At 39.4% G+C, this 13,558-nt stretch overlaps 1 protein-coding gene across 2 annotated transcripts in view; it reads right to left on the bottom strand.

Annotated features, from left to right (window-relative positions):
- Nucleotides 1-13,558, bottom strand: part of zbtb16a (zinc finger and BTB domain containing 16a) — a 138,671-nt gene that overhangs the window by 6,312 nt on the left and 118,801 nt on the right. Inside the window, exons 5-6 of one of the 2 annotated variants that reach the window (XM_073824357.1) lie at nt 7,152-7,322; nt 187-357 (exon numbers count right to left, since the gene is read on the bottom strand). In XM_073824357.1, coding sequence (XP_073680458.1) covers nt 187-357; nt 7,152-7,322 — 342 coding nt within the window. The remainder of the gene's footprint in view (nt 1-186; nt 358-7,151; nt 7,323-13,558) is intronic. The other variant, XM_073824358.1, reaches the window with a different exon arrangement.

The raw sequence follows: 13,558 nt of genomic DNA, 5'->3' as shown, positions 1-13,558 counted from the left end.
AAGATCTGATATGATGCTCGCCTGCTGACAAGCTGCTACATACGACTGTAGCGCTTAATGTGATTTAAGTAGGGCATGTTACTGGATCAAAATCCTCCTGGTGCTGGAAAAGTAGTACAATAAACCAAGGAGGACTATAATAATACCCAAAGAAACCTATCTGTATTCCCATTTAGTGTACAGTACCTGTATGAACACGGTAGTGGGTCTCTAGCTGGTGTTTGAGGCTGAACTTTTTGCCGCAGCCGTTACATTCGTAGGGTTTCTCTCCGGTGTGGATGCGCTTGTGTCCCTTCAGCGTGCTCTCGTCTCGGAAGCAGCTCCCGCAGAACTCGCACTCAAATGGATGGTCACCTGCTGGACAAAGGTTCAGTCAGTATATTTAGTATATGCAAGTTCATTTTTTTAATAATAAACAAGATAAGAACTGTGAATGAATGGACTTGATCCAAACAGTAGGGATCAATCGATATGTTTTTCAGGGCCGGTGCTGATACTAATTATTATAGATCAAGTAGACCGATAACCGATATTTTGAACTGATATGTGTCTGTTGTAATAATGAAAATTAACATCAAAATTAAGAACAAAAATCAGCAAACTTTTGAAAATGATCAATATCGATAACCATAAAAATGCATACTATCAGCACCGATAATTCTCAGACCGATAATCGGTTGACCCCTACCAGACAGACATTACAAAGGCTACTATCACTTTATATTACTACTAAATTATCTTTAAAGGGATAGTTCACCCAAAAATGAAAATTACATCAGTAATTACTGAACCTCATGTCGTTCCAAACCCGTAAGACCTGCGTTCATCTTAGGAACACAAATTAAGATATGTTTGATGAATTCCGAGAGCTTTCCGACCCTGCATAGGCAGCAATGCAACTGACATGTTCAAGGCCCAGAAAGGTAGTAAGGACATGCTTAAAATACTCCATATGACATCTGTGATTCAACCTTACTGAGACAAAGAGAAGAAATAATTACAAATAAGTACAAATCAATAGAATATCGACTCGATATACATGGTTTGTTTTACCTTATCTAGTGTACAGATTTATAACGTTATCAAATAGAGGTTAAATAAACAAAGACTTGAACAAAAACCTACTCTACAATGAAATCTATGAAAAAAATGTTCTTCAACTAAGTGTTTTCAGAGACTGTATCAACATACAATATTGTTGACGAAAAAAAAAAGAGACTAAAATGTAGTTAAATTAACAAAAACTTTACCAAAACCTTTTTAATTTTGTTGAAATAAGTGGAGTATAATATTATAACAGAAATTCCTAATAGTAATTCCAGTAATTTCAAATGGTATTAACAACAAATGGCAAAAAACTTACTGCCACACAGAGGTTGCAGAAGTTTTTCAACAAAAAGTAAAAAGGTAAAGTTTAAAACTACATTTTAGTCTTGTTTTTTCGTCAACAATATTGTATGTTAATATGTGACCCTGGACCACAAAACCAGTCTTAAGTCGCTGGGGTATGTTTGTAGCAATAGCCAAAAATACATTGCATGGGTCAAAATTATCGTTTTTTCTTTTATGCCAAAAATCATTAGGAAATTAAGTAAAGATCATGTTCCATGAAGATTTTTGTAAAATTCCTACTGTAAATATATCAAAATGTGATTTTTGATTAGTTATATGCATTGTTAAGAACTTAATTTGAACAACTTTAAAGGTGATTTTCTCAGTATTTTGATTTTTTTGCATCCTCAGATTCCTGATTTTCAAATTGATGTATCTCGGCCAAATATTGTCCTATCCTAACAAACCATACATCAATAAAAAATCTTATTTATTGAGCTTTCATATGATGTATACATCTCAGTTTTGTAAAATTGAATCTTATGACTGGTTTTGTGGTCCAGGGTCACATATAGTCTCAGTTATCGTTTAATGACTTTCTCGTCACAGTCTCGTTTTAGTCAGGTGAAAACACTTCATTGTCGGACGTTTTTCGTCATTGATTTGATTAATGAAATTAACACTGTGCACAAAAAGTATTTTCATAGCTTCATAAAATTAAGGTTGAACCACTGATATCACATGGACTATTTTAATGATGTTCTTACTACCTTTCTGGGCATTGAACAGGTAGTATCGTTGCTGCCTATGCAGGGGTCAGAAAGTTTTGGGATTTCATCGAAAATACCTTAATTTGTATTACAGGTTTGGAACGTCATGAGGGTAAGTAATTAATGACATACATTTCATTTTTGGGTGAACTATTTCTTTAAAGTCGACATTTCTGTACCTCTAGTGTTGTGATACTCAAACAGAACTATGTCTATAGTTGATAAACAGTTGATAGAGCCATAAATACAGTGTTTACTCTGACTTTATACACCGTTTCACACTGATACACATTGGAAATCAATCTTCCAATGAATCATTTGCACACACATCTACAACGTCTATAAATAATCAAATTAAAAGCTGGTTTTCAAAGTATATCAATTGAAAGCCAATGTAAAAAGCATAGAAGAATGAATTAAGTTAATAAACTGAATATACAGAAAGGTTGTAAAATGAAAGGCTGTAAAATGAAAAAAGAAGAAAAAAAAAAAGATGTGGACAATAATCTAAGTGATATTCCTTCCTCTCACAAAGCATTAAACGGCTGGTCTATAATATTTATTTGAAATCAAGCCATTATAAGCTCCCAGTACAATATCATCAGTTGTCTGTTATAGGTCATTGTCATCTATATCTTCCTGTCTTCCTGCACTGTAATGGATATTCAGAGGTCAGTAATCAGTGATATTATGATATGCGGGGGTGTTTCTTTTTCTGCTCTCCGCACTAATTGCGTTTCTGTGTCTCACTATCAGCTAACCATATATCACTCTCTCTCCGTACAGATGCACGACTCCGCCAGGCGTGTAATGTTCCCCATATTTAATGCATTTCACTTCTGTGCGGAGGGTTTAAGTCATCGTCTATGACCTACGCGTTTCATTATCTGGCTGTCCGAGCGGCACCGTGCCTGGGAATAAATTGCATTTCTCGTTATGTACTGTCATGCTCAGACTCTCGCCGCCTCCCGTTACCAGACAATGTCAATTTCCTCAGGCACGTTTTGTGGCGAGACGCAGCTAAACGCCTCACATTTACACGGCTGCTCGGGCTCCACCGTCTCCGCTTCACCAGTAATGGGAGAGAAGGAAAAAAAAAAGCGGGGGGAGATGACACAAAACAGTAAAAAAAAAAAAACATACGTTTCAGGAATCAATAAAAGTGACAGTATTTATTTGTGTGCATGAAGTTATCAGTCGCTGTAAGAAATTTGGCGCTTGGAAATGCCTCCTCCGCAGAAGAGATCACAATCCATCACGCTCCCTGACTGCTCTCCGGCACGCGACGAGAATAGCAATCGCGCCAAATTCACCTGATTTTAATTGCGCCTAAGCTGGCGCTTCAATCGAAGACATCTGCGCTAGCCTCCAGAAAACTGGCCACCAGTTAAATCTGCAGGCTTGTTTCTACCCTCGGTAAAAGCATCTTTAATCTTTATTTGACGAAATAATTTGTGACATCTCTCTCCTGATACCACAAGGCACAAATTCATATCGCCTGGTATTTTTTTAGGCTACCTGTTATGTAAATGCAGCGTGTCGCTGCTATAAACAGAAGGCAATTTGCTTATCAAATTCTGTTTGGCGGCTTTGCTTTGTTTGGAATACATTAAGCTTTGAGGCAGTAAAGATACAAGGTGATAGATCAAGATGCTGTCACCGACTGCGTGTTCCTCGGTTCCTTTCTGTGTCTGTCTGCGAGTCTGGTGGCTGCGAGGCACAAAGAGGGCGGAAAAGACATTTGGGAAGCTCGGGGGCTGCCACCTGCGTCCCCGCGCCCCAGGGGACCGCTGCGGTGGCGTACCTGGCCGGGGTCTGCGGGCACCGCCTGCCGCCTGGCAGGGCCGAGGCTTACGTTAAGGCAGGGGCCGAGTTCATTATGCGCTAAGCAGCGTAAATCAAGGATCCATCACTGCCAGGGTCTCGACTGGGCTGCACTATCAAACACAGCTGCGAACACAAAACACCCGACGCAGATGGAAAATGGGCTCCGAATAAAACACAAGCACAGAACAACAACGGAATATTAACGAGGCACGGCCGGCAGCGTGCGGAACGGAGGGGGGAGCGAGGGGGCTGCCATGATTATCAGCCCTAATGGATGCCAGCGTTCGCTCACACTGCGCGCGCCTGTAAAAGTACAAGAGCGAGTACATTCAAGAACAGAAATTCCTCTCTAAAATCAGTGCAAACGCGTGTAATCATTCGCTGAAATCCTGTCAAATTTGGTTCTGCATCAGCATTTAGGCTGAGGTGTGACTGAAATCAAATTTAAGCTTGGGCTTGAATTACTGAGTAATGACTGTGTGGGCCCATAATCGCTCATTTAAGTTATTTTTGAGTGGGCACCACACACGTGGAGAAAACAGGGATACGTTAAGCTATTGCTTTAGTGGTATTGCAGAGCAGTGATTTAAGAGTACTTCGATTTTGCTTACCTATGCAACTGAAGTTATTACTAAAAATATAAGGGTTGTCAATAGATTATGTTATTATTATTATATGTGACCCTTGACCACAAATCCATTTATACATTTCCATGGATGTATGGATTGTTAGGATAGGACAATATTTGGTCGAGATACAACTATTTGAAAATTTGGACTCTGAGGGTGCAAAAAAATCTAAATACTGAGAAAATCACCTTTAAAGTTGTCCAAATTAAGTTCTTAGCAATGCATATTATTAATCAAAAATTAAGTTTTGAAATATTTACGGTAGGAAATTTACAAAATATCTTCACGGAACATGATCTTAATATCCTAATGATTTTAGGCACAAAAGAAAAATCGATAATGAACTAAATAAATAAAATATATATGCAAACTACACAAATTAAATGACAGTTTCTTGCAAATGTTTGGGGAATTGAAATACTATTACAATTTAAAACTATTATATATTAATATAAAACTATTTCAATTTTAATGTTTTTATAAGCTGATTTGGTGTTTAAAAAAACTACTTATTTCTCTTATCATATTTACATTTTTATATATTAAAGACATTTCTTATGCTCATCAAGGCTGCATTTATTTAATTAAAAATACAGAAAAAACTGTAATATTGTAAAATATAAATTTCAATTTAAAATAACAGTTTTCTATATGAATATATTTTAAAATGTAATTTATTCCAGTGATACAAAGCTACATTTTTAGCATCATTACTCCAGTCTTTAATGTTAATCACATCATATTTTGAATAAATACTGTTCTTTTTAACTTTTTATTAATCAAAGAATCCTGAAATAAAAGAATCACAGTTTCTAAAAAAATATTTGGCAGCACAACTGTTTCCAACATTGATAATTCTAATAATAAATCAACATATTAGAATGATTTTAAGACTGGAGTAACAGCTGATGAAAATTCAGCTTTGTATCACAGGAATAAATTATATTTTAAAGTATATTAAAATAGAAAACCATTATTTTATACTGTAATAACATTTTGCAATAATACTGTTTTTTCTGCATTTTTGATCAAATAAATTCAGCCTTGATGAGCATAAGAGACTTCTTTTAAAAAACACTACAAGTCTTACAGATCTATATTTTGTTCATGGTTAATTATTTCTAACCGCGTAAATACAGAGTGTGCAAACTGAAATGTATGTTAAAAATGCCAAAACGTATGTTAAATTTAAATGAAACAAAAAAAAAACTTGTTAAATGTCAATCTGGATTAGATTAACAAATAAATTATCTGCCAACTATTTGTGAAAGTCTAATATTGAAAGGCAAACAAGTTTTTTTTTTTTTTTAATAAACCACCTGGCGAGTCAACCACAGTAGTGATTGTTCTAAAATAAATCCATGTTACAATGGTGACTTTAATTATATTAACGTACACAATATGTTCTAGTAAGATATTTTTGGAGTGGTGTTGATAAAAGCGCACTTGAACGCTATTGACAGGGCTGTGGGAGTACATAAGATAAAAAAAGGTTGGGAAACACGGCTGTGGAGGAACATCCGAGTGCTTATCACATCAGCGACTCAGTTTCCAGCATTAAAAAATACACTGTGAATGAGATTAAGAAGATCAAAGGAGAATTAAACGCAAGCAGTGAGTCTTCTTTTTTTGTCCTCTTTAAAAAAAAAAATGTAGAGACTTATTTTCGGTGGTTTTTGCAAGTGCCAATAGCAGTTTTTCCCTTTCAGCTCCTTGACAAAAGCCCCCACATCACATTAAACGGGTGCTTGCTAGCGCTCATTGTAATTTAATACACGCCTACAGAGAATTGGGTTCAAACGAGCGCGACGCTGCGTCACAGCCTCTCTCTCTCTCTCTCCGCTGTGTCTGCGTCGAAGCAGACCGTTGACATTTATGCATGCAGGCGGGAGCGTCGGCTCCGATGTACGGTCCGGCGAGGACAAGCGAGTACAGTAAGCGCTCGGACGCCTTGTACCGTCGGCCGGCCTTTCCTATAAACAGGCGAGCTTTGCTCATCTCCCGCTTTCGCTTCAAATATTCATCCCTGCCGCCACAGAGTAAAGCAACTCTGACACGTCAGGCTGTTATTTAAGGTCAGAGACGATGGGGGGAAAAGGCTTTCTGGAGAAAATGGGATTCATTTCCAGCGTCTCATATTCGGAGACAGTAATGGAGACTGTTCCCCGAGTCGCCGCATCTGCTCAGCCACGCGTCTGGCCACATGGGGATGGAACCGCCATATAGCAGGACTAGCCCGACTGGGAAGGGTGATATCTGCGCTGTCACAAGCCATCACAGCGCTTTGGCCTTTCGCTAAATGACATGTCACTTCAGCCTGCTATCTTCATTCCATCCACCTCCAACCAGAAGGTGATGGGATGACGGGTGGGGGATAAAAAAAAAAAGCCAACACAATGACTGTACCAGGATCCTCTACAGGGTGAATCACATCTCAGCGTGTTTAAAATAATCATTCGGCTTGACGGATGTGCATAAAACATCAAAGCATCAAATTAGTATGTATTACTGGTTCATTCCAAAAATGTGGCTCCTGAGGCCGTCGCTTATGAAAAAATGCGCAACGTTATGACACACAAAGCTGATGTGAGACCTGTATGCGAACGGAGATGGCGCTTGAGTGCGGTGTGGCTGGGAAATGTGCGGTTGCACTCGCTGCAGATGTAGCTGCGCACGCCTGCGTGGACCTCCATGTGCTGCTGCAAAGCCGTCTGCGTCTGGAAACGCTTCCCGCACAGCAAACAGAAGATGGCCATATCTGATCCTGAGAACAGAGAGAGTGATATGTTAGCATGTGTGAACAATTTCATTTACAGTATATACAGTACATTGCGAAAGTATTCATACCCCTGCATTTTTCTCACATTTTATGTTGCTGCCTTGAACTGTTTTCAATTGTTTTTCCCCACATCAGTCTACGCTCCATACACCATAATGGCAAAGCAAAAAAACTATTTTCTAACATCTTGCAAATTTATTTAAAATAAAACACTTAAATGATTCCATTGCATAAGTATTCATACCCTTATCTGGGACAATTTAGCTCAGGAGCATTCATATCACTTGTAGATGTTACTACAATTTACAAATTCAATTGAATGGGTATGAAGTTAAAATAACCAGGACTCCTCCTAGAGCTGACCTACTGGCTAAACTGAGCAACTGATGGAGAAGGGCTTTGGTTAGAGTGGTGGCCAAGATTCTAATGGACACTCTAGTTGAGATCCATGATCATGTGAGAAGATATGAGAAACCTACAGAAGGACAAACATCACTGCAACACTCCACTGATCTGGGCTTTATGGCAGTGTGGCAAGACTCTCTTCAGTCTCTTCAGTGAAGCCACATGAAAACACATTTGGAATTTGCAAAAAAGCACCAAAAGGACCTGTGTGAAACAAGTCATGTATGGAGGAAACCAGGCACTGCTCACCACCTGGAGAGTACCATCCCAAAATTAAAGTGTGCTGGTAGGCTGTTTTTCAGTGGCAGGGACTGAGGGACTCTTCAGAGTAAAAGGAAAGCTCAACACAGCAAAATATAGAGATAGCCTTAATGAAAACCCAGTCCAGAGCATTCAGAACCTTAGACTGGGCAAAAGGTTCACTTTCCAACAGGACACTGAACCTAAGCACACAGCAACAGTGGCTTATAGACAACTCTGTGAATGTCCTTGAGTTGTCCAGCCAGAGTCTGGGCATGAACCCATTAAAAAAATTCCTGAAGAAACCTGAAAATGTGCATCTGCCCCATCCAACCTGACAGAGCTTGAGAGGTGAAGAGGTGAGGAGAAGAATGGCAGATAATTGCCAAATGCTAATGTGCAAAGCTTGTCGCATCATACCCAAAAAGACTCGAAGCTGTAAAGGTGCTTCAGCTAAGTACTGAGTTACAGGGTATGAATACTTTTGCAATGAACCTATTTCAGATTTTTATTTGTAATAAATTACAAAGTTGTGACAATTCTGTTTTTGCTTTATCATAATGGTGTATGGAGTATAGATTGACACGGGAAAAAAGTAATATAAAGCAGTTTAACATAAGGCAGCAACGAGCAAGGGGTGTGAATAATTTTGCAAGGCACTGTATCTTAAAATGTCCTGACTAACTAAAAAGACTCCTTATTCAAAAAAATCTTTATATTTTTGTAATTTACAGGCAGCTTGGCAATTACAGGTTCTTGTAAATCACATGATCTTTACAAAAACTGAACAATCAAGCTGAAAAAGACAATGATTCATTTAGAAAATACACTCAATCTCAGTGGATCAATAGGAGAATCTAATTCAGTACTACAGGGTGAGATGCACATATAATACGGGGCCACAAGAGGTCAGCGGACCTCTCGAGGAAATGACAAAACAACTAGAGTGCTTAGATGGCTGGAATTAATATGAGAAAATCATTGAAATCTCCAGTTAAAAAAAACCTAGTCTCACACCTGGGTGTTTAAATAGATGAAGGCGCAAAGTGAGCAATTTTTCCCTTCTCTTTTGCTTTTCTCTCATACACAGACTCAGACTTCACACTTTTTTCAATTATCAGGCTCTAGAAAACTCTGGGGAAAGTGGGAGTGTTTTAAGCTCCGCTTCTATTTCATGAGTCGATAACACATCTTTGGGGCAAAGCTGCCACTAATTTAAAAATCTATGAGGAGCCCCAGTCTCATGTTCATAAAGCTCGATCAATCAGCATTTGCTGGGGAAAAAAACGGGAGCGATTGAGAGGATGAGAGGAGGAGTTGGAGGTGAGCGAGAGAAACGACTATTCCTGTTCTTAAATCTCAGACAGTGCAGTTGAATTGCTGCTTCTCTGCAAATAAATACTGACAAGCCTTCCTTCTGGCTTTCTCTGGGCCTGGCCATTTCCCTCCCCCTCTCGCTGGCTCCATCTTTAATGACTCCTTACATCTGTGGGTTTTATCGATAAAAAGGAAAGGGGGCATTGATTATGGAAGGAAATCCCGAAGAAGTTTAAGGGATGTGAAATGCAAGTTTGCTTCAGGAAGGTTCATGGAAAAACTAAAGGCTGTAAAGAAACTTAAAAAGCTAAATTTAAGGGGGCGGGTGGAGGGAGATGAAAGACAGGGTGACAGGGGGTAGGGAGGAAAGGCTCTGAGGAATGCGAGAGGTTAGGTGGACTCTGACCCAGGGAGCTCAAGGGTCTAGATGGGGCGGAGGGAAGGACTAAGCCACATCACCAGTGATTGCTCTTAAAATCCCACATTATTGGTGACTGAAAGATTTAATGACGATAATTCGGCCTCTTTTCATTTCAAGTATTCCCCTCACAGAAAAGCCCAATCAGTGAGCATGTACATGTACTGATAGCTTAACATTTGGAGATTTGGGCACATTTTGAATCAATTATATCACTGTTAGCACTACAAAGAGAACATTTTGAGCTTTGTTTTAATGATTTTTTTTTTATCAGTACAATAACACATCTTGCTGTTAACTCCAAATGCGCCGTATTTCTCAGGTGGTAAGAACACTTCCATTGAAGAAAGAACACTATTTTGGGAACAGGAGAAGGGCAGGGGGGACAGCTGATAAAGCGGCAGCCATGAAGGGAAGTGCAGTGTCCATGTGATTGGTGTTAGCTGGAATTAAGTGTTCCTCGGTGTGAAGTAAAGAGCGTCACAAGTAAATGGCCTAGCAGGGAGAAACTCTTCTGTGAGGTATTGAAGGGTAAGGCAGAGAAAAAGAACTAGAGAGAGAGAGAGAGAAGTGGCTGACCCACTCGCCTCTATTACAGTGCAAAATTGAGTTGGACAAAGTGACACCTGGATAGAGGACTGGCTTTGGCTGCTGCTGCTGCCTGAGTTTTGGCATAATTTACCTCCACTCCTGTGTCTATTTATAAGGGCCTCTTGGCTCCATCGCAGTGTTAAGTTAATGGCCCTGAAGAAGCATTGGCCGTTACTTAACAGTGGGTGCGCTGCACCGTTTAGATATTGAGGGTGTTCCGCTTCTGTTCACCACTGCAGACACTTTCAAACTCCAGGGTGGTTGTGCCCTGGCTAAAAAAAGACAACGTCTGGGAATACAAGAAACTGTCTAGCATAATATGCTATGTAACACCTAGACATAATCACACAAACCCCCAGAAAGAAATTCACTTGACAAAAGCAGTTTTCTGTCCTGTGTTGACACATTTACATGTCACATGGACTATTTTAACGATGTCTTTACTACCTTTCTGGGCTTTGAACATGTTAGTTGCACTGCTGTCTATGCGTGGTCAGAAAGCTTTTTGGAATTTATAAAAAATATCTTATTTGTATGCTGAACAAAGGTCTTACAGGTTTGGAACGACATGAGGGTGAGTAAATAAATGGCAGAATCTTTATTTTTGGGTGAACTATTCCTTTAACAATTGGTTGCAGGGGGTGGGACATTCTTATTCTGGGGAGCATCTGATTGGATAAAAATCTGTGTAGTGTAGGATGAGTCATCACCATTTTTGCATCACTAAAATAGTTTTCCCAGAAGAGATATACAGTTGACGTCAAAAGTTTTCACCCCCTTTTCAGAATCTGAAAAATGTTAATTATTTTAGGAAAATTATTTATTATTTAGTACTGACCGGAATAAGATATTTCACATAAAAGATGTTAACATATGGTCCACAAGAGAAAAAATACCCTGTTCAAAAGTTTACATCCTCTTGATTCTTAATACTGTGTTGTTACCTGAATGATCCACAGCTGTGTATTTTTGTTTAGTGATACTTGTTAATGAGTCCCATGTTTGTCCTGAACAGTTAAACTGCCTGCTGTTTTTTAGAAAAGTCCTTCAGGTCCTTCAGCAATTTTGTATATTTGAACCCTTTCCAACAATGACTGTATGATTTTGGGATCCATCTTTTCACACCAAGGACAATTGAGGGACTCATATGCAACTATTACAGAAGATTCACTCACTGATGCTCCAGAAGAAAAAAATATGCATTAAGAGCCGGGGGGTGAAAACTTTTTGAATTTATAGTCTCTTCTCTAGCCTCTGAAGGGCAGTACTAAATGAAAAAATATGATATTTAGGCATTTTTATAAATTTCAACTATTATTTTCTCTTGTGGACTATATGTAAACATCTTTTCTGAAATATCTATTTCAGGTCAGTACTAAATAATAACAATAACATGCATTTTGTATGATCCCTGTTATTTCAGTAAAATAATTAACATTTTGCAGATTCTGAAAGGGGGGGAGGGGGGTGTAAACTTTTGACCTCAACTGTACATTTTAAACGTATAAATGTACTAGAAGTTAATTATGTCAACTTTGTCAACAGCTCACATACATGTACTAAAACAACAAAACCCTAGTTTTGTTTTAGGAATGCAGTACAGTATGAATGCAATACTGTTTTTTTCGGCAAACAAACTGAACAGGGCTGTGATTAAAACTTAATGTGAGAGTTAGACGAGGAAACTGCGTTTCCCACAGGGCCGATGCTTGAGCTGAGAAACCCCACATGGAGAGCGTGTGTCGTTCTAAGCTGGTGAGACCAAAGTCAATTAGCCTGAGTTTCAATTCGCCAGTGCTGATGGAATACAAACTCCTGCTGCTTTGTCTGTCGCCAATGCCGTGAGGTGTGATGTCACCTGTTGCTCAGTGAAGAGCTTGGAAATATGACACACCTGTCCTAAAGCTCCGCTTGGAACGTGTTACCTAGATGAGCACGCAGTATGCAGGATGTTGCTGTTTGAGCTGATGTGATTTGTCACTAAAGTTACCACAGTTACTGTGTTGGTTTTTGTTCTGCTAAATAAAATGCGCCAAACTAAATCAAACCAGGGGCATTTCCTTCGAGGAGGCAAGGGAGGCAGAACAAATGTAACAAAAAAAAGTTTTTCTAAAAAAAAAAAAAAAAAAAAAAACATTGTCCAACAGTGACACCAAGCAGGTAAAGCTACAGTGGGGGTCCACCGTTCACTCACCACCCCTGAGCCCATTGAGTTTTAACAGACCCCCTAAAGCGTGCAATGAGTTCGGTGGGGGGTAATTGAGAATGAATGGGGAAAGTCAAATGAGAGGAGGCAATGCCTCTATCGCGTTATGATTTGATATGACTGGTTATGAACAGCTGTGACTGGTTCATGCGATAAATCCTGCCTCTTGTGTTTGTGCGTGTTCCGCGTTCACGAATCAATCTAATTGAACAATATAATGGTGTTGATGGAAAGACTAATTTAAAGAAAGTAAACGACTCACAAACCAATATACCACCACTTTGTCAAGTCAAAAATCAAAAAACTGGATCTGTGGGTTTTCTTAGTAAACGGTTCAGTCACTTTTCGCCACCTACTGGTGTAAAGATGTAACCTGCGGGATAAGTCACTAAAAAATCCCTAATATACAGTAATATGTCATATAATATTAATAAGTGAAATAATTTTTGTATGCAGAGGACATCAGGCAGAAAGGCAGACAGATAGATTAGATGTGTCTGCAAAGCACATAGGCTTATGTGTCATACGTGAGTACCAGGAAAGCCAGTGCCATGGAGTATATATATATATATATATATATATATATATACACTAAGGCTGTATGGTATGCGTGAAGCTTGTGAGAGAAGTTCAGGTCTGACAGCGGGAGGGGAGTGAGGGTCATGGGGGCAGCTGTTTGGGCCAGGTGGGGGGTAGGGCTGCCCGGGTGCTCCGGGGCAGAGGGGGCCTTGGCAGCCCCGCTGAGCTTAGGGACAATGGGTGCTAGCAGGGGCTCAGGAGGGCGAGACAATATGGTCAAACTAGTGCCAAAACTATACAACCCTTCTAACGTACACGGGGGTGTGCGTAGCCTCAAAAGAAAGCCCAAATATTTAGTCCCACAATTAGTATAATGTGCAAAACACAGAACTTTGGCTCAGTGTGAAACTGGGCCATCAAGAGAAATTTACCATTTCCTACTGCGCTCGCAAGCGAGCATATCTGCGTATACTGAGAACATTAGTCACGAGAACCCCTTCGAGCAGTGTAATGATTTTCATGGGG

Source organism: Garra rufa, chromosome 19 (assembly GCF_049309525.1).
Source record: "Garra rufa chromosome 19, GarRuf1.0, whole genome shotgun sequence".
Lineage (NCBI taxonomy): Eukaryota > Metazoa > Chordata > Actinopteri > Cypriniformes > Cyprinidae > Garra > Garra rufa.
The sequence above is the reverse complement of the archived record's forward strand: the minus strand, read 5'-3'. Positions and strand labels throughout refer to the sequence as shown.